A 21307-nucleotide genomic window follows, 5' to 3' on the forward strand; every position below is an offset into this window, starting at 1 on the left:
TCCAGACTAAATGCCGACGCGTTTCGTGCCTGGGAGGGTACTTTATGAAAGAGTAACCGAGTATGCTCGGGGATCCTTTTTATAGCGGGTTCCGGCATCTAATGGATCTAAATATGACCAGGTGAATAGAAAGCTGAACACCTGAAAGCTAATGCAGGTGCAGAAAGTACTGAAAATGGTGATGGGAAGCGGCTATTCCGTGATAAATGTAATCCATTTATGACAACCCTCTGTTGTCTGTCCTTCAACCAGTTTTCAATCCAGGTGCAAATTTCCTTTATTTTGTACACCAACCTCTTGTGTGAAACCGTACCAAAAGCCTTTGCAAAATCTAAGTAGACCACATCAACTGCATTATCCTGGTCTAAATTCATACTTGCCTCCTCAAAGAAACAAATAAGGTTAGTTTGGCATGATCTATCCGTCATAAATCCATGCTGACTATTACTAATAATTTTTGTTTTCCATTAGGTATTCCTGAATAGTATCCCTTTACTAAACCTTCAAGTAGTTTCCCTACTATTGATGTCAGGCTTACAGGTCTGTAATTCCCCTGTTGTGATTTAGCTCCCTTTTAAAATATAGGCACCACATCTGCTTTACGCCAATCTTGTGATACTGAGCCTGTGGAAATGGAGTCCTTGAATATTAAATATAATGGTTTGTCTGTTACTGAACTCCTTGAGAACTCTTGGATGCATGTCATCGGGTCCAGGTGCCTTATTTACATATTTTTTTCAAGCCACTTATGAACTTCTTCCTCAGTTAACCATTTGTTCATTAATATGGAGGTTGTGGCTTCCTCCTGCGGCACTACTATTGCAATTGATTCCTCCCTGGTAAACACAGAGGCAAATAATTTGTTTAATACCTCTGCTTTTTCTTATCTCCAATAATCTGCCTACCCATCTCACACTGAAAGGGTCCTATATTTTCTTTTCTCATTCTTTTTGTTATTAAGGTACTTAAAGAACTTTCCTGATCACCCTGGCAGTGGGCACCTTTGGGTTAATCCCTCCTCACTCTAGGTAGGACAGGAAATTGACTTTTGCAGGTAGGCCATAAAAGGCCCCTCCCTCTACCTGCACCTTAGTCTTTTTCCTGTCCTCACAGCTAGGAGTAGGATTTTTTGTTTTCTAATAGGACTCACCTAATTGCAACTAGTGCAGCGATCCAAGGACCTCAACCTCTCTACCCTGAAGCTCCGATCGACGTGCCCCTAAGGGTGGCAAGACGGAGACCCCAGGAGTCGGGGGAACCTGGTACACGTGGGGGGGCAGGGGGGAGGAGCTGCGAGCCACGTGAAGGCTCAGATTGACCACATTGGCGTCTGGAACGCTGCGGTAGGAGAAACAGTGCACGCGGCCACACGGGAGTGCGCGCGTCACGTTCCGGCCGGCGGGTGCGTGCGCCGACACGCAAGCCGTGCACGAGCACTGTGGTGACGTCACAGGAGCGACGGAGACACTGTGTGTGTGTGTGTGTGTGTGTGTGTGTGTGTGTGTGTGTGTGTGTGTGTGTGTGTGTGTGTGTGTGTGTGTGTGTGTGTAACTGCAGCATGGAACGCTCAGCAGGGAGAAGCCAAGTGCAAGATATTGAATCAAAGATGGAGACTCCTAAAGGATCAGTTCCCAAGACTAGGTGAGTCCTTAGTTTTAGTATTATGGGAAAGAGGGAGGATCTATATACATTAGGGTGTATATTTAGTATTTATTTTGTTTTTATTAAGGTAGCTCGGTGGTTACCCTTCCGGAGGCAGAATCTCCAATGGGTACTGGGGAATCCCTGCAGCATAAGAGAAAAGCCACTAAAAAGACTAAATGGTGCGCTGCCTGCGAGAAGCCAGGTCTGATGGGAAAGAAGCTGTGTGAAGATTGTCTAAAGGCAGCAGCGGGGGATTCTAACAAGCAGATGAGCACCTTCCTTGTACTAATGAAGGAGGCAATTAAGCAGAGCCTGGATGCTGCTGTTCAGCAAGCAGTTAACACTGCGCAAAAAAGGTCAAGATCCCAAACCAGTTTGGATAAGGGAAAAGGCTTTTCATCTGATGAATCAGACATAGAATGCTTTCAGGTGTCAGAAGCTGAATTGGATTCATCAGATCAAGATATTCAGGAGGATGAATCTGAATTTGATGTAGAAATGGTGGATCCGCTCATCAAAGCGATGAGACAGGCTTTAGAATTGGAAGACACTGAAGACTTGACTCAGAGAAAAGATAAATTATCTGGGTCAAGACAGAAAAGAGGTAGAGTTTTCCCTGTACATCAGGTGAGGAAGGACCTTATTCAATCAGAACTGGCTCGGCCAGACGCCAAAGTGTATATATACCAAAAAGATTTGGGAAAATGTATCCGTTTCCACAGGAAGATGTCAAATTTTGGGAAGCCAGCCCAAAGGTGGATGCTGCTATATCCAGAATAGCATGGAAGACCACAGTTCCAATAGAAGAATCTGCAACCTTGAAGGACACTATGGATAGGAAAATGGATTACGTATTTAAAAAGGCATACGTCACAGCGGGAACATCCTGTAAGCCAGCCATAGCAACTACATTGGCGGCAAGAGCAATGCGTGTCTGGATCGCCAACATAGAGGAGGCACTAGACAAAGGCGTAAAAAGAAGTTCTATCCTAAAGGCGCTGTCTGAAGTAAAGTGGGCGACAGACTACATAGCGGAAGCTTCTTTAGATGCGGTCAGATTAGCAGCTAAATCTATGGCCTTAGCAGTGTCGGCAAGAAGGGCGTTGGGCTAAGACAATGGATGGCGGACGCAGCATCAAAGAATAGCTTATGCGGATTACCGTTTGAAGGAGAATTCCTGTTTGGCAACAAGCTGGATGCTATAATAACGAAAGCATCAGGAGGTAAGTAGTTTTTTGCCCCAAGAAAACAGGAACAGAAGATTTGGTTTCCAGCAGTCTGATAGAAATCAGCACAAGGAGACAAAAACATATAGACCTGGCAGATCGTTTTCAAGGCAAACAGCATGGGGAGGTGGTCAGAACCGGCTTTTTCGAGGCGCCAGAGGAAGAGTATCATTTGCCAAGAACAAATTCGCATGAAGGTCAAAGGGCCCAGCAGTTGCCAGTGGGAGGAAGACTGACGCAGTTTTCTGCAACATGGGCCCAAACAATACAGGACAAATGGGTATTGGAAACCATTCGTCGAGGATACAGCATAGAGTTCAAAGACATGCCAAGAAGAAATATATGCTCAACAAGGGTACAGTCCAAGGCAAAAAGAAGGCAAATTAATTCAGTTTTAAAAAAGTTACTACAAGCAGAAGTAATAAGTACGGTACCTCAGGAAGACAGAGGAGGTGGAATTTATTCCAGAATATTCCTAGTACAAAAGTCTTCAGGAGATTACAGAGCAATCCTAGACCTAAGAAAGGTAAATTCATTCTTGAAAATAAGAAAATTCAAGATGCTGTCTTTGAACCTGATCATTCAGGAGGTACAACCAGGAGACTGGATGGTATCGATAAACTTAAGGGACGCTTATCTACACGTGCCCGTATCAAGGAGACACCAAAGATTCCTAAGGTACGCAGTGAACCAACATCATTATCAGTACACAGCACTGCCATTCGGTCTGGTGACCTCTCCAAGGACATTTACAAGAGTTCTAGCCCCATTAGTGGCAGAAATTAGTAAAAGAGGGGTAGAAATATACCCATACCTGGACGACATCTTGGTAAAGTCAAAAAGTCGGGAGAGACTAGAACAAGACCAGGAGATGGTCATAACCTTCTTGGAACAACACGGTTGGTTAATAAACAGAGACAAGAGTCACCTAGTACCCACTCAACTACTAAAGTTTTTGGGGGTGGAATTCAACACGGCGAAAGGAGAGGTGAGGTTGCCAGACACAAGGAGGCAAGACATAGCACTGCAAGCGAGGAAGCTCAGGAAAGCAACCAGAACTTCAGCAGAAGAATGCATGAGGCTTCTAGGGAAATTCGCTTCAACACTAAGCGTCATAAAATGGGCAGCGCTCCATATGAGACCGTTACAAAACAATTTTTTACAACAATGGAACGGGAACCACAAGGATACAAGACAAAGAATCCTGTTACATCCACGCAAAAAAGAGGAGTTAATGTGGTGGGAAGATACCCGAAATCTGGGGAAAGGACGGACACTACACCCAGTACAGTGGGAAAGAATCACAACAGATGCGAGCAACGCAGGTTGGGGTGCCCAAATGGGAGAAACACTGATGCAAGGAACCTGGACAAACCAGGAACAGCATCTTCCATCAAATCTGCTGGAACTAAAAGCAGTCCAAAGGGCTCTGGAGGCTTTCCAAACCAAATAAATGGTGGCAATATAAAGATAAAGGCAACATAGTGTAGTACAGTCTCAACTCTTTCTTTCAAGTGTAAAGGTAATCCACTCACAATTTTTCTCTCATAAGTAAGGCATTACAGAGACACTCCTCTCTCTGATTAGAGCAATGAAACTGGATATCCACAGATGTAGACCCCTTTCAATTCCTCTCCACCACCGCACGAATACCCAGGAATAATAAGAAACACCAAATAGCGCAATAACGTCTTAAAATGTATTGCAGATCATCACAAATAAAACATATGGCTATGCACTCACATAAGGTATAATAGGTACAGTCACTGTACGAAATCCCGATAGGTAAGAGCACTTCACCGGTACACAGTGTGTTGTCCCCCACTGCTTCTCTGCTCCCATCAACGTCACATCTGGTTGACACAGGGCTAAGGGCGGAAGTGCTGTAAGGGGGATCTCCGTCTGCCAGGACTTCACATCTGAGACTTGCACAGGCTGGATGCTGAACCAAAGATTCCACGCGTTTCGTCGGTACGACTTCTTCAGGAACCTAGTTGCCCTATCACTGCTTAGCATATTTATAGGCACAGAACTTGTGAATCAATTAATCACTTAATTGCAATCCATATGGTAATAAAAAATGATCACGTTGGTAATTGTTGGTAATTGTTAGGCATCTACTCGTTACATAGTAGTGCTCCAAAAATGTAACACACAATGATGATATAAAAATGACAATCTATTTAATAAACATAAACATTATATATATATAAAAAATTTAAGTAAAAAAGTTTTTAATAAAAGATACTTATGATGATAATAAAATATTCTAATATTGACATAACATTGCTACACTGATCTAATGATTCAAACCTAGGGGGGAGACAGGAAAAAGCCGGAGAGCTGCAAGTCCATGCCATAGTCAGTCCTCTTCAGCCACCAGGGCCAGGAAAAGTCCTGATGTTACACCGACGTCGTCATCCGAAGAATCCGACGTCCATCCTGTCCCCTCGCCGTGCAGTAGGCGCAGCAGGAGTTTCCAGGTCTCTAGGGATTTCAGCTCACGCCTACTCGCCCACCGGAGTCTTCTCCCGAGGGAATGGCGACCACCCACCAGCACACAGTCTTGCATTCTCCGAAGAAAATTAGGTGACTGATAACCCAATAATAACAAAACACAATCCATGGTGCGAGTGCTCCAGTGCGCTGTGCGATGCAGTGCAGGAGGCGCTCAGACGAAACGACAAAATGTGTACAAGTGCACGCCAGACCCGGATGCCTGGCGGGTAAAAAAAATAATGGCGAACCCCTCAGCGGAAGGCAATAAGGGGTGCCAGTGCAGAAAAATGTAGGGGTGTGCAAATTATCCGTGCAATGTCAAGTGCATGTGGCTGCAAATGACCCACCAGGTTAACTACTCCTGGGGTGCCGTGATAAAATAGCCCGGGCTACATATCCGCACTTCCCGGCCATCACCTGAGGACCAGGTGTAGTCTGGAGAATCTGTCCTTCACAGGACAGACACTACACTTGATCTTAGCCAAAAGGCCGAGAAGCGACAGACAGCTGTTTCAACCTTGATGGGTCTCATCAGTGTGGGGTTGATTAACTGGGTATGCAAAGAAGCTAAAGGATAGGCCAACCATAATACTGAGTTACGTTATGGTGAGTAAAAAAAGTGACAAAACCCCTCCACAGCAAAGCAAATATGCAAATGTAAATGCAACTGTATGCTCATCTGCATGTCTTAGGCAGGTCTGCAACCCCGCCTTTCCCCATTATCACCCAGCACACAGCACTTCCACTGCAGCAAGGGATTCTGGGAAATGACATGCAAATGAGCACACAGTGTAAAACTGTAAATTTTATATATATATATATTTTGTGTGTGTATGTATGTATGTATGTATGTATGTATATATATATATATATATATATATATATATATATATATATATATATATATATATATATATATATATATATAGGAGAGAGCGCACGCCTCATAGTGTAAAACCGTAAATTTATTGAAGGGAAGGGGGGGGGGGGGGGGGAAATGCACTCACAAGGGTACAAAGATTAAAAGCATTTCGTGATCATATCACCACCATCCGGTATTTGCACTTTGTACCCTTGTGAGTGCATTTCTCCCCCCCACCCTTCCCTTCAATAAATTTACGGTTTTACACTATGGGGCGTGCGCTCTCTCCTCTCTCCTTTCTGCAGATTCCTTACGGATGTGGTTAATCCTTTTGAGAGCAGCCGGAGACCCCTTGCACCAGCACCTATTTATATTGTTGGACATTTGCCCAAAGGACTGGTTTACACCTTTCTTTATTTCTTTGTGTTTTATTATTCTTATTTATATATATCACAGTGTATGTTATTAATAGGTTGTTTATATATATATTTTTTTATATATTTACATTCACCTTCTTGAATTTTTGCACAGGCACTTAGTTATTCATTCAAATATATATTCATTTATAATATACATTTAGTTTATTCAGTATCTACTATATATTAATATATATTTCTTACACATTTTTCACTTGTATTTAATACCTTTATTAGGCGCTGCTTTATTGCTTTTTTATATATCTCTATATATGTATCTCCAGTGGAGCACGCCTTTAAATGACACATTTTAAACCCTTCAGCACTTAAGCAGTTAATAAGTAGTTTATTGCATGTACAGTTTGATTTCCTCTACATTCTCCCGACCTCTTCCATTCTCGCTCCGCCCTTTCTCTGCGTTTCCCTCTTCCGCCCTTTCCCATTGCCACACTGCTCTGCCTCTCATTCTGCATCCAGCAGTCTCTGCCTGTTTCAGGTTACCCTCCCTCTCACCCGAGTCCCGATGCCTCGATTCTAACTCCCTGTATTAATCTGCCCCCTGATTCCAGCCTATCCTGTTTCACCTTTGTATCCATTGGTTTCTAAAAACTCACAGGCCACCCCATCGTGTTGGCCAAAGAAAAACCCGGGCTGACCTCTATCTGATAATACTATGCATAGACGCACATACATCAGCGGGTCTAATTGCTTTTCTTTTGGTCAAGTTCAAGGTGGGACTCCAACCCAAGCTAAATCCCTTTTGCGGGGGAAGATTTCCCAGTACAGCCCGGGCTCCATCCTACCCGTACCTGGTCACGGGTTCCAGCGAGTCTCTCTGCAGCTCTTTGGCTTCTATGGACATGGCAAATCGTCGTTGGTTAACTTGTGTCTGAGCATCGTGCGCGACGAACCGTATAAGAACTTGACTGGAGTGGGTTGGTCGGAGGGGTCGGTGTTGCGGGACAGACGGGAATACAGCCTGACCAACTATCTATATATTACCGACAACAGAGGATTTGTTAATCTGGACCAGGAGGAAATCGCTGAAGCGTCCGCTCAACTCAGTAAGTCAGAACCCCCCTTTTATCATCACTTGTAAGTTATAACCACGTCCCGGAGATAAGAGGGGAGACTGAAATAGAAACACTTATCTAGCAATGTACCGCAGTCAAACGCAGCCTAAAGCCTAAACATTAATACCAAAATGTAAGTATGCAGTTGAAGGAGCAATAACTTCAAAAGATACAAATGCAAACATTTTAAAAATAAATCAACAACCTGTTTGTAATATTTGTTTAATTAGACATAAAAATGGATAGGAAGTAAAGTGACAGTGGCTGGGTATACCACAAGAGAGAGTGTCAGTACTTCCACGGATCCACAGTGTGGGCAAAGGTGCTGACAATATGCACTTACTGTAAATCAAAGGGATCATGTCATAGAAATGTCTCTAGTGCTGAGACCACTGAATAGTGGGACTGCTGGCTTTGCGTTTAAACAATATCAGCAGTATGTATACGGGCTGTCACTTATAGTGAGGTCTGACCATAAACATATGGAAACATAGTCACTAAACTCAGGCCTGCGTCCCGACGTACTTTTCGCTGCCGCTTCTCTTAACTGGATCAAAATATATCCAGCTAAATCCATATGTAAAGTTATCAGATCCTTTATCTTCTAATTTCTACATTGTGAACATTATTAGTGTCACAAGCATCTGTGACTTCTTAATGCATTTGTTTCACTTAAGTGCAGCCTACCTGTCTGCATTATTACACACTACCACATGAGGGCGCCAGCACAACATATTTCTTACTCGCTACATAATGAGCGTCCTAGGTCACTATGGCAACGCTCGGGTTTTTAAATCACCCCTGGTCTGCACTTTTTGCCCCAGACGAAGCTCCGTAGTGGGAGCGAAACGTACGTTGGGTTGTTTTAACGTTTTTAAGATCCCCTGCGAGGAAGAAGAGGCTACATGTGGAAACCACACCGGGATGGCAACCAGCAATGGTCCAAAAGGTCAGAAATGAGCCAAGGTCATACAATGTGGTGACACCTGATGGGGGTCATACAATGTGGTGACACCTGATGGGGGTCATACAATGTGGTGACACCTGATGGGGGTCATACAATGTGGTGACACCTGATGGGGGTCATACAATGTGGTGACACCTGATGGGGGTCATACAATGTGGTGACACCTGATGGGGGTCATACAATGTGGTGACACCTGATGGGGGTCATACAATGTGGTGACACCTGATGGGGGTCATACAATGTGGTGACACCTGATGGGGGTCATACAATGTGGTGACACCTGATGGGGGTCATACAATGTGGTGACACCTGATGGGGGTTGCTTCAGAAGGAACAGAAGACGCTTGAGCCCGGATAGATCACTGATGCATCGAGGCAGCGAGTCTCCACTCTCCGAGGACATTCAGTGCAGCAATACACCTGATGATCAGGTACAGGAAATGGACTTTCGTACACAGCAGGCTGAGCGACAAGAACAGAAAGCACTAATGGCCCATTGATATAAGCAATGAAGTGTTATATGGCATTGTTGTAACTCAGGGTTTATTACATACAATGATCATGCCCTTTGCCAATTGTAGCAGAGTACCTGGCAATGATTTTGCAAGAATGAAATAGACAAACATAGTCTTACTGCTGTTCAACAAATCCATTGTTAAAGGCGGTTAACTTATGGCAGCAGCTATTATAGATCTTGGCACCACGTGTTGGATTTTATTGAGTTTTATTTATTTTTTCACTTTAATCACGTTTTTTTCACTATAAAAACAAAATAATTTGTGTGGTGTGCACCATTAATGTACTCTCTGTGAATGACGGTTTGACTCAGTCAGCCTTTCATTTATGTGTTACTAGCTGAGAGACCCGGCGTTGCCCAGGATGTAATGTTCCCGCTCTCTCTCTCTCTCTCTCTCTCCTCTCTCCTCTACCCTCTCTCTCTTCCCCTGTCTCCCCCCACTCTGTTTGTCCCCCATTCACATCAATCCAGTCCCCCCCTCCCTCCTTTACAGCTCCGTTCCCCCCCTTTACAGCTTCATGCAGTGTGTGTGTGTGTGCGTCAGTCATTGTGTGTGCGTCAGTCAGTCACTGTGTGTGTGTGTGCGCGTGCGTCAGTCAGTCTGACGCACAAACACAAACAAACACACACAGACTGACTGACGCTATTCTGGAAGCCAGAGGGTCACGTGTAAGATGACTTAGCTCAGATAGTGTCAACTCGCCCTCTTTTCCAAGCACAACAAGGTCTGTTTCTTTTCTTACTTTATTTTGGAGAGAGCAGGGAAAAACAGTCTCTTGTGTAGAGGTGTAGGTCTAAATCTCTCTGTGTGTGCTTAGTAGTAAAGGGAGGTGAAAAGATAATCCTGCAGCACCATTACAGGGGTTACAGCAAGGTACTCACTCGTCCAGCGGTGTGGTGGAAAGGAAGTGACAATGTATGCTGGGTAGCAAGATAGTCTGGGGACAGACCATCTGTGGGCAGAGCAGAGGGGGAGAAAGCAGACTAGCCCATTTGAGAGAGAGGCTGGGGCTGCTATGGCAACTCACAGGAGTGTCTGGGGGAGCTACAACATGTAGCAATAATGTTGCATCTCTAATACAGCAAGCTGCTGGGAGAGAGGAAATGGCACTGTATTTATCACACAAGCACTGTGTTTGTGTGCAGAACCAAACACATACAGCTGGCACTAATAAGCTAGCAAGCAGGGCTGCGAGGAAAGGGGGGGGGGGGTGAAACAGAAGTGCAGACAGGGGTATTCCTGTTCCATGACAGACGCACACACAGTCAGTGTGTGCATGTGAGTGTGCCTCAGTCAGTGTGTGCGTGCGTGTGCGCCTCAGTCAGTGTGTGCATGCGTGTGCGTCAGTCAGTGTGTGCGTGCGCACATCAGTCAGTCAGTGTGTGTGGGTGTGCGTCAGTGTGTATGTGTGTGTGTGTGTGTGTGCATCAGTCAGTCAGTTTGTGTGTGCGTCAGTCAGTGTGTGTGTGCGTCAGACAGTGTGTGTGTGTGCGCATCAGTCAGTGTGTGTGTGTGTGTCAGTGTGTGTGTCAGTCAGTGTGTGTGTGTCAGTCAGTGTGTGTGTGTCAGTCAGTGTGTGTGTGTCAGTCAGTGTGTGTGTCAGTGTGTGTGTGTATCAGTCAGTGTGTGTGTGCGCGTCAGTCAGTGCGTGTGCGTCAGTTAGTCAGTGTGTGTGCGTCAGTCAGTGTGTGTGCGTCAGTCAGTGTGTGTGCGTCAGTCAGTCAGTCAGTGTGTGCGTCAGTCAGTCAGTCAGTGTGTGTGTGTGTCAGTCAGTGTATGTATGTCAGTCAGTGTGTGTGTCAGTCAATGTGTGTGTGTGTGTGTGTGTGTGTGTGCGTCAGTCAGGGTGTGTGTGCGTGTGGCTGTCAGGGGTTGTGTGCGTGCATCAGTCCGTGTGTGAGTGTGTGTGTGCGTGCGTCAGTCTGTCAGTGTGTGTGCGTGTGTCAGTCAGTGTGTGTGCTTGCGTGAGTCAGTGTGTGTGCGTGCATCAGTCAGGGTGTGCGTGCATGCATCAGTCAGGGTGTGCGTGCGTGCGTCAGTCAGGGGGTGTGTGCGTGCGTAGGTCATGGGGTGTGTGCGTGCGCCTGTCAGGGGTTGTGTGCGTGCGTGCGTCTGTCAGGGTGTGTGTGCGTGCATCAGTCAGGGTGTGCGTGCGTCAGTCAGGGTGTGTGTGCGTGCGTCAGTCACGGTGTGTGTGCGTGCGGCTGTCAGGGGTTGTGTGCGTGCATCAGTCAGGGTGTGTATGCGTGCATCAGTCAGGGTGTGTGTGCGTGCGTCAGTCAGGGGGTGTGTGCGTGCGTCAGTCAGGGGGTGTGTGCGTGCGCGTAGCAGGCAGTCGGTGTGTGTGTGCACATCAGTCACTGTGTGTGTGTGCGTCAGTAAGGGGTTGTGTGTGTGCGTGTGGCAGGCAGTGTATCTGTGCATCAGTCAGTGTGTGTGCGTCAGTCAGGGTGTGTGTGCGCGTGTCAGGCAGTCAGTGTGCGTCAGTCAGTATGTATCAGCCAGTCAGTGTGTGTGTGCGTGGCAGGCAGTGTATCTGTGCGTCAGTCAGTGTGTGTGTGTGTGTCAGTCAGTGTGTGGTGTGTGTGTGAGTCAGTGTGTGGTGTGTGTGTGTCAGTCAGTGTGTGTGTGTGTGTGTGTCAGTCAGTGTGTGTGTGTCAGTCAGTGTGTGTGTGTGTGTGTGTGTTAGTCAGTGTGTGTGTGTCAGTCAGTGTGTGTGTGTGTGTGTGTGTGTGTGTGTGTGTGTTAGTCAGTGTGTGTGTGTGTCAGTCAGTGTGTGTGTGTGTGTGTGTGTGTGTCAGTCAGTGTGTGTGTGTGTGTGTGTGTGTCAGTCAGTGTGTGTGTGTCAGTCAGTGTGTGTGTGTGTGTCAGTCAGTGTGTGTGTGTGTCAGTCAGTGTGTGTGTGTGTGTCAGTCAGTGTGTGTGTGTGTCAGTCAGTGTGTGTGTGTGTGTGTCAGTCAGTGTGTGTGTGTGTCAGTCAGTGTGTGTGTCAGTCGGTGTGTGTGTGTGTTTCAGACAGGCAGTCCGTGGGCCAGTTTGTTGTTGTTTGTTGTTGTATGCCCCCCCCCTTTACTTTTTCCTCTGCCCTGCTGCAAAGGGGGAATGGTGGTGGTACCTGCTGGCACCTCCCCGGTGCTTCCGGCCGCGGGGGGCGTTGTGGGGTGTTGGTGGTACCTGCTTGCGCCTCCCGGTGCTCCAGGCTCGGCCGCGGGTGGGGGGGGAGGGTTACCTGCTTGCTGGCGCTCCCGGTGGTAATACGGGCCCCGAGGAGAAGTTCCGAGTGGGCAGGCGGCGGCGTGTGAGAGGCGGCGGTTATTCTGCGGGAGGTGGCATGAGTTTTGCTGGCGACGTGTCGAGAGGTGAGGTGGAGGAGGCTTGGCGCCGGGGAGGCAGGGGTTTGCGGTGAGGGGGGGTGGGGGGTTTGCGGTGAGGGAGGGTGGGGGGTTTGCGGTGAGGAGGGGTGGGGAGTTTGCGGTGAGGGGAGGCTGGGGTTTGCGGTGAAGGGGGTTTGCGGTGAGGGGGGTCGGGGTGTGTGGTGAGAGGGGACAGGGGTGTGTGTGAGACACTGTTAGAGCACACCAGCCAATGAGAGGTGTGTGGGGGCGGGCCAAAGGAGCCATCTCATTGGCCTGAGGTGAAGTGACGGGCCAAAGGTCCAATGTGATTGCCCCTAGGGACAGGACAGACAGACAAACACACATACGACGGTTTGAGAAATATATATATAGATAACCTACTTTGACATTATACATTATACAGTCAAAGTAATATAGGCTCCTGGGGGGAGGCGATTGGTGCTTTAAAATACATTATGCAATTTGTTTTACCTGCACTAGAACTTGATTGCTATGGAGAATTCCATGCACAGAAATATACCAAATAAACATATATAATAAGATAACGAGTGTAATAAGATAACGAGTGTAATAAGATAACGTGTGTAATAAGATAACGTGTGTAATAAGATAACCTGTGTAATAAGATAACCTGTGTAATAAGAGTGGGTGCAGATCATGGTCCTGTTGCATTGATGTTTGTGTCTCGGTCCTTTGCAGGGTCTCTGCGGTTTGTGGAAGATGGGGTGAAATGGAACCAGAGCCTGGAAGAGAAGTTAGAGCTGCTACTGAAGAAACATAATACCCCACCCACCGATTTCATAGTGCCTGTGATTGTGTATAGGTACCAAAACCATTAACTGCCTGTGTCATTGGGGAACAGCAGCAGAGAGTTTGGGAAACACAGTTCAATGTCGAGAAATGACCAATGATGCACTCAGGATACAGGAAGAAAAAGCCAGCAAGATATTGGGTGAATAGGGAGGGGTATAACAAGGCAGTGAGGGGGCAGCAGGATGTTGGGGTGTATAGGGAGGGGTATAAGGGCAGTGAGGAGGCAGCAGGATGTTACATGTATAGGGAGGGGTATAACATGGCAGTGAGGTGGCAGCAGGGTGTTGGTGTGTATAGGGAGGGATATAAAAGGGCAGTGAGGGGGCAGCAGGGTGTTGGGTGTATAGGGAGTGGTATAACATGGCAGTGAGGGGGCAGCAGGGTGTTGGGGTGTATAGGGAGGGCTATAAAAGGGTAGTGAGGGGGCAGCAGGGTGTTGGGGTGTATAGGGAGGGGTATAACATGGCAGTGAGGGGGCAGCAGGGTGTTGGGGTGTATAGGGAGGGCTATAAAAAGGTAGTGAGGGGGCAGCAGGGTGTTGGGTGTATAGGGAGATTTAAATTGGTAGTGGGGGGGAGGGGCAGCAGGAGGTTGGGATGTATAGGGAGGCGTATAACAGGACAGTGAGGGGCCAGCAGGGTGTTGGGGTGTATAGGGAGGCGTATAACAGGACAGTGAGGGGGCAGCAGGGCGTTGGGGTGTATAGGGAGGGGTATAACAGGACAGTGAGGGGGCAGCAGGGTGTTGGGTGTATAGGGAGGGGTATAACAGGGCAGTGAGGGGGCAGCAGGGTGTTGGGTGTATAGGGAGATTTATATTGGTAGTGGGGGGGAGAGGGGGCAGCAGGGCGTTGGGGTGTATAGGGAGGGGTATAACAGGACAGTGAGGGGGCAGCAGGGTGTTGGGTGTATAGGGAAGGGTATAACAGGGCAGTGAGGGGGCAGCAGGGTGTTGGGTGTATAGGGAGATTTATATTGGTAGTGGGGGGGAGAGGGGGCAGCAGGACGTTGGGGTGTATAGGGAGGGGTATAACAGGACAGTGAGGGGGCAGCAGGGTGTTGGGTGTATAGGGAGATTTATATTGGTAGTGGGGGGGAGGGGCAGCAGGAGGTTGGGATGTATAGAGTGAGCAAAGCAAGGCAGTGAGGGGGCAGTAAGTTACTGTTCTGTACTGAGTGCCTTTTCTGTTGCAGAGGAGCAGATCACATGACCACTCAAAGATCTGTTAACATGAAGAAGTTTATAACGAGGGCCTATGATATCACAGGTAAGAGACCCAGTCATACAGTATGTTACTAACAGGTCTGATTTATATCAAGCTGGGCTCTTGTAGAGTAATTAATTCTGAGCTTTGCTGAATGGAGCCTACCGATTAACTACACTAATTTATTGGGTTACAATTACTTTAAAGGTGACAACATTATTTTGGAAAACACATCTTACAATAAAATGTGCACCATGGCTCTCTTTTTAGTACCAGATATGAGCGGCACAGAAAGACACGGAAGCCATTTTCTCCATACTGTAGCAAAAATATTGACAGTATATAGCATATACATGTATTTACTTAATAATGAGTTATTTATTGTAATATTAGTTTCAAGATACCTTTGAGGAAATAAATGCAGGATACATATTGCAAGCCAAACAATTTGGGAGGTATTATTGGGCGTGAATCCTATGGTGGCCCCGTTCTGTTATTCACGGTGAGTAACGCCCTAGTGCTTCTCCTGCAGGAATATTCCCCGTTGTCTTGCTCATGGAGTCCAGTGAAGGCCTGGACAAAATCTGTAATTACTTTGGCTCGCTGGGCGTGTGTCACATGGTCTCCCTGCAGAGCTACAAGACTGAGAAACCCGAGCGAGATGAAGAGACGGACACGGAGATCCTGAGCTTTCTGAATCTGTGCAGTAACGAGGCCGACAGAGGCATCAAGAAGTGGCAGAGGCTGGGGGAGAGGGATGTGGAGCACAGGAGGCAGGTCAGGGAGCAGATGAGGCTGGAGGTGGAGGTGGAGCGAGAGAAGGTCAAGGAGCAAACGAGAGAAGAGATGAAGAGGGAGCAGGAGAAAGTTAAAGAGGAAAGGAGAGAAGAGATGAAAAGGGAACAGGAGGACGTTGGAAAGCAAATGAGAGAAGAGGTAGAAGAACGAGGCTGCTCAGAGGCAGATACCATGGAAGGGTCTTAGAGGAACAACTAGCACATATTATCGTGCTGCAGTAACATGTCTTATGGCAGAGCACTGCTTAGTAAATATTACCCTTAATATCTACTTTTATGGGTGTGAAGGCTTCTTATCTCTACAGTATATAATCACTAGGTAAGGAGAATGGGGAAATGCTATATCTAGGTACAGGCATACCCCGCTTTAAGTACACTCACTTTAAGTACACTCGCGAGTAAGTACATATCGCCCAATAGGCAAACGGCAGCTCACGCATGCGCCTGTCATCACGTCCTGAACAGCTATACCGGCTCTCTACCTGTACCGAAGCTGTGCGCAAGCGGGGAGACTATAGAGCCTGTTACAAATGCGTTATTTACATCAGTTATGCACATATATAACGATTGCAGTACAGTACATGCATCGATAAGTGGGAAAAGGTAGTGCTTCACTTTAAGTACATTTTCGCTTTACATACATGCTCCGGTCCCATTGCGTACGTTAATGCGGGGTATGCCTGTATACAAGGCTATTGGCTCCAGAAAATGCTTGTTTGTCATTAAATTGACACTAATAAAGGTATTTTAAATATATGCTTCATAGTGTCGATGTGTCACAATACTGTGTGGCAATTTGAACTGCTTTAGTGTTGTGGGCATGAAAAATCCAAGTAGGGTTTGTAAGCTTTATTGTTGCACTAAAAGCACTAAAATCACACAGGCTGTAACATCAGGATGTACAGAGCTGTTACAAAGCGATTGGATGAGCGATTAAACCTAATATGACAAAGATTCATAACATGCAATGAAACATGTGCAAAAAACATTTTCAAACAATATACATCTTTGGCTTTTGTCATCAAAGTGTCCTATTATTCCCAAACTTCAGTTAAAACGGTAATGTTTGGCCAATTAATTCTCACACTATTGTGTGGTATTTACAAGTAGGTAAGTTTCCACTGACAGGCGCCAGTTACAAAGTTTCCCAGACTGTCTGTCACAGCGATCACGCGCTGTCTGTCACAGCGATCGCGCGCTGTCTGTCACAGTGATCGCGCGCTGTCTGTCACAGCGATCACGCACTGTCTGTCACAGCGATCACGCACTGTCTGTCACAGCGATCACACACTGTCTGTCACAGCGATCGCGCGCTGTCTGTCACAGCGATCACACACTGTCTGTCACAGCGATCACACACTGTCTGTCACAGCGATCGCGCGCTGTCTGTCACAGTGATCACGCGCTGTCTGTCACAGCGATCGCGCTCTGTCTGTCACAGCGATCGCGCTCTGTCTGTCACAGCGATCGCGCGCTGTCTGTCACAGTGATCGCGCGCTGTCTGTCACAGCGATCACACACTGTCTGTCACAGCGATCACACACTGTCTGTCACAGCGATCGCGCGCTGTCTGTCACAGCGATCACACACTGTCTGTCACAGCGATCACACACTGTCTGTCACAGCGATCGCGCGCTGTCTGTCACAGTGATCACGCGCTGTCTGTCACAGCGATCGCGCTCTGTCTGTCACAGCGATCGCGCGCTGTCTGTCACAGTGATCGCGCGCTGTCTGTCACAGCGATCACACACTGTCTGTCACAGCGATCACACACTGTCTGTCACAGCGATCGCGTGCTGTCTGTCACAGCGATCGCGCGCTGTCTGTCACAGCGATCGCGCTCTGTCTGTCACAGCGATCGCGCTCTGTCTGTCACAGCGATCGCGCGCTGTCTCACAGTGATCGCGCTCTGTCTGTCACAGCGATCACGCGCTGTCTATCACAGTGATCGCGCTCTGTCTGTCACAGCGATCTCACGCTGTCTGTCACAGTGATCGCGCTCTGTCTGTCACAGCGATCGCGCGGTGTCTGTCACAGCGATCACACACAGTCTGTCACAGCGATCACGCCCTGTCTGTCACAGCGATCACGCACGGTCTGTCACAGCGATCACGCACTGTTTGTCACAGCGATCACGCACGGTCTGTCACAGCGATCACGCACGGTCTGTCACAGCGATCACGCACTGTTTGTCACAGCGATCACGCGCTGTCTGTCACAGTGATCGCGCTCTGTCTGTCACAGCGATCTCACGCTGTCTGTCACAGTGATCACGCTCTGTCTGTCACAGCGATCGCGCGGTGTCTGTCACAGCGATCACACACAGTCTGTCACAGCGATCACGCCCTGTCTGTCACAGCGATCACGCACGGTCTGTCACAGCGATCACGCACTGTTTGTCACAGCGATCACGCACGGTCTGTCACAGCGATCACGCGCTGTCTGTCACAGCGATCACACACAGTCTGTCACAGCGATCACGCGCTGTCTGTCACAGCGATCACACACAGTCTGTCACAGCGATCGCGCGCTGTCTGTCACAGCGATCACGCGCTGTCTGTCACAGCGATCACACACAGTCTGTCACAGCGATCACGCGCTGTCTGTCACAGCGATCTCACGCTGTCTGTCACAGTGATCGCGCGCTGTCACAGCGATCGCGCGCTATCTGTCACAGCGATCTCACGCTGTCTGTCACAGTGATCGCGCTCTGTCTGTCACAGCGATCACGCGCTGTCTGTCACAGCGATCACGCGCTGTCTGTCACAGCGATCACGCGCTGTCTGTCACAGCGATCACACACAGTCTGTCACAGCGATCACACGCTGTCTGTCACAGCGATCTCACGCTGTCTGTCACAGTGATCGCGCGCTATCTGTCACAGCGATCTCACGCTGTCTGTCACAGCGATCACGCGCTGTCTGTCACAGCGATCACACACAGTCTGTCACAGCGATCACGCGCTGTCTGTCACAGCGATCTCACGCTGTCTGTCACAGTGATCGCGCGCTGTCTGTCACAGCGATCTCATGCTGTCTGTCACAGTGATCGCGCTCTGTCTGTCACAGCGATCACGCGCTGTCTGTCACAGCGATCACGCGCTGTCTGTCACAGCGATCACACACAGTCTGTCACAGCGATCACGCGCTGTCTGTCACAGCGATCTCACGCTGTCTGTCACAGTGATCGCGCGCTGTCACAGCGATCGCGCGCTATCTGTCACAGCGATCTCACGCTGTCTGTCACAGTGATCGCGCTCTGTCTGTCACAGCGATCACGCGCTGTCTGTCACAGCGATCACGCGCTGTCTGTCACAGCGATCACGCGCTGTCTGTCACAGCGATCACACACAGTCTGTCACAGCGATCACACGCTGTCTGTCACAGCGATCTCACGCTGTCTGTCACAGTGATCGCGCGCTATCTGTCACAGCGATCTCACGCTGTCTGTCACAGCGATCACGCGCTGTCTGTCACAGCGATCACACACAGTCTGTCACAGCGATCACGCGCTGTCTGTCACAGCGATCTCACGCTGTCTGTCACAGTGATCGCGCGCTGTCTGTCACAGCGATCTCATGCTGTCTGTCACAGTGATCGCGCTCTGTCTGTCACAGCTGATCACGCGCTGTCTGTCACAGCGATCACGCGCTGTCTGTCACAGTGATCGCGCTCTGTCTGTTACAGCGATCTCACGCTGTCTGTCACAGTGATCGCGCTCTGTCTGTCACAGCGATCGCGCGCTGTCTGTCACAGTGATCGCGCTCTGTCTGTCACAGCGATCACGCGCTGTCTGTCACAGTGATCGCGCTCTGTCTGTCACAGCGAACACGCGCTGTCTGTCACAGTGATCGCGCGCTGTCTGTCACAGCGATCGCGCTCTGTCTGTCACAGCGATCTCACTCTGTCTGTCACAGCGATCGCGCACTGTCTGTCACAGCGATCACGCGCTGTCTGCCACAGCGATCACGCGCTGTCTGCCACAGCGATCACGCGCTGTCTGTCACAGCGATCGCGCCCTGTCTGTCACAGCGATCGCGCCCTGTCTGCCACAGCGGTCACGCGCTGTCTGCCACAGCGATCACGCGCTGTCTGCCACAGCGATCACGCGCTGTCTGTCACAGCGATCACGCGCTGTCTGTCACAGCGATCACGCGCTGTCTGTCACAGCGATCACGCCCTGTCTGTCACAGCGATCTCGCCCTGTCTGTCACAGCGATCTCGCCCTGTCTGTCACAGCGATCGCACGCTGTCTGTCACAGTGATCGCGCGCTGTCTGTCACATCGATCTCGCCCTGTCTGTCACAGCGATCGCACGCTGTCTGTCACAGCGATCGCGCGCTGTCTGTCACAGCGATCGCGCGCTGTCTGTCACAGCGATCGCGCGCTGTCTGTCACAGCGATCGCGCGCTGTCTGTCACAGCGATCGCGCGCGCTGTCTGTCACAGCGATCGCGCGCTGTCTGTCACAGCGATCGCGCGCTGTCTGTCACAGCGATCTCGCACTGTCTGTCACAGTGATCACGCGCTGTCTGTCACAGCGATCACAAACTGTCTTGTAGCCAAACACAAATGTAAATACTGATTATCCCCTCAACTCTCACATTATTGCGACTTGAAAATAAATATCTTATACTATATTAGTGAAAGCACTGTATGTTTGCCTGCCTGGATGTCCGGTGTCCCTAGGGGCAATCTCCCTTAGGCCGCCCGCCCCCGCACACCTCTCATTGGCCTCACACACTCACACCACCCCCTTGGTCCGCCCCCCACACCTCTCATTGGCCTGAGGCGGAGTGACGGGCCAAAGGTCCAAAAACAAACAAAAAAAAAAAAAAACACACACACACACACACACACACACGGGGGGGGGGGGGTGTTACAACAGTGTTAACAGCACATCTCCCGCTCTCTTCCCCACCGGTCCCGGAGGCTCCGCCTCTTCCTGTTTCCCGCGCTTTCACCCCCCCCCCTCCACGTGGGAGCTGCCGGACGGGTGAGTGAGCGGTCTTCACGTCCCCTCACCCCCCTTCACCTCTCCTCACTCACTTCCCCTCCACCCCCCCAGGCGCCGCTACAGTCAGCGGGGGAGCGGAGTGATCACCTCCCCTCACTCACTTCCCCTCCACCCCCCCCCGGCGCCGCTACACTCAGCGGGGGAGCGGAGTGATCACCTCCCCCTCACTCACTTCCCCTCCACCCCCCCCCCCGGCGCCGCTACACTCAGGCGGGGGAGCGGAGTGATCACCTCCCCTCACTCACTTCCCCTCCACCCCCCGGCGCCGCTACACTCAGCGGGGGAGCGGAGTGATCACCTCCCCTCACTCACTTCCCCTCCACCCCCCCCGGCGCCGCTACACTCAGCCGGGGGAGCGGAGTGATCATCCATCCCCTCACTCACTTCCTCCTCACTCACTTCCTCTCCACCCCTCCCCCCCCCCCGGCGCCGCTACACTCAGCGGGGGAGCGGAGTGATCACCTCCCCTCACTCGACTTCCCCTCACTCACTTCCCCTCCACCCCCCCCCGTCGCCGCTACAGTCAGCGGGGGAGCAGAGTGATCACCTCCCCTCACTCACTTCCCCTCCATCCCCCCCCGGCGCCGTTACAGTCAGCGGGGGAGCGGAGTGATCACCTCCTCTCACTCACTTCCCCTCCACCACCCCCCCCCCCGGCGCCGTTACAGTCAGCGGGGGGTGCTGGGCCACAAGACGCTGCCTCCCGCCTCAGATCCACGTGGGAGCTGCGGGACGGGTGAGTGAGCGGCCTTCACCTCCCCTCACCCACCCCTCACTACACTTCCCCTCCCTTCCACATCCCCTCCACCCCCCCTCCACCCCTCCCCTCACCCACCCCTCCACCTCCCCTCACCCACCCCTCACTACACATCCCCTCCCTTCCACCTCCCCTCCCCTTCACCCCCCCCCTTAACCTT

At 49.7% G+C, this 21307-nt stretch overlaps 1 protein-coding gene and 1 pseudogene across 2 annotated transcripts in view; one reads left to right on the forward strand and one right to left on the reverse strand.

Annotated features, from left to right (window-relative positions):
* Positions 1-5743: 5743 nt before the first annotated feature.
* On the reverse strand, positions 5744-5870 carry LOC142463734 (U2 spliceosomal RNA; annotated as a pseudogene).
* Positions 5871-7032: 1162 nt separating this feature from the next.
* LOC142463559 (uncharacterized) overlaps positions 7033-21307 on the forward strand; it is a 23393-nt gene continuing 9118 nt past the window's right edge. Inside the window, exons 1-4 of one of the 2 annotated variants that reach the window (XM_075566460.1) lie at positions 7047-7711; positions 13261-13384; positions 14568-14641; positions 15111-16109. In XM_075566460.1, the coding sequence (XP_075422575.1) occupies positions 7321-7711; positions 13261-13384; positions 14568-14641; positions 15111-15562 (1041 nt within the window). In that variant the 5' untranslated portion in view covers positions 7047-7320 and the 3' untranslated portion in view covers positions 15563-16109. Of the gene's footprint in view, positions 7712-13260; positions 13385-14567; positions 14642-15110; positions 16110-21307 lie in introns of those variants that run through there. The other variant, XM_075566459.1, reaches the window with a different exon arrangement.

The sequence above is a fragment of the Ascaphus truei genome, chromosome 11, assembly GCF_040206685.1.
Source record: "Ascaphus truei isolate aAscTru1 chromosome 11, aAscTru1.hap1, whole genome shotgun sequence".
NCBI classification, from domain to species: Eukaryota; Metazoa; Chordata; class Amphibia; order Anura; family Ascaphidae; genus Ascaphus; species Ascaphus truei.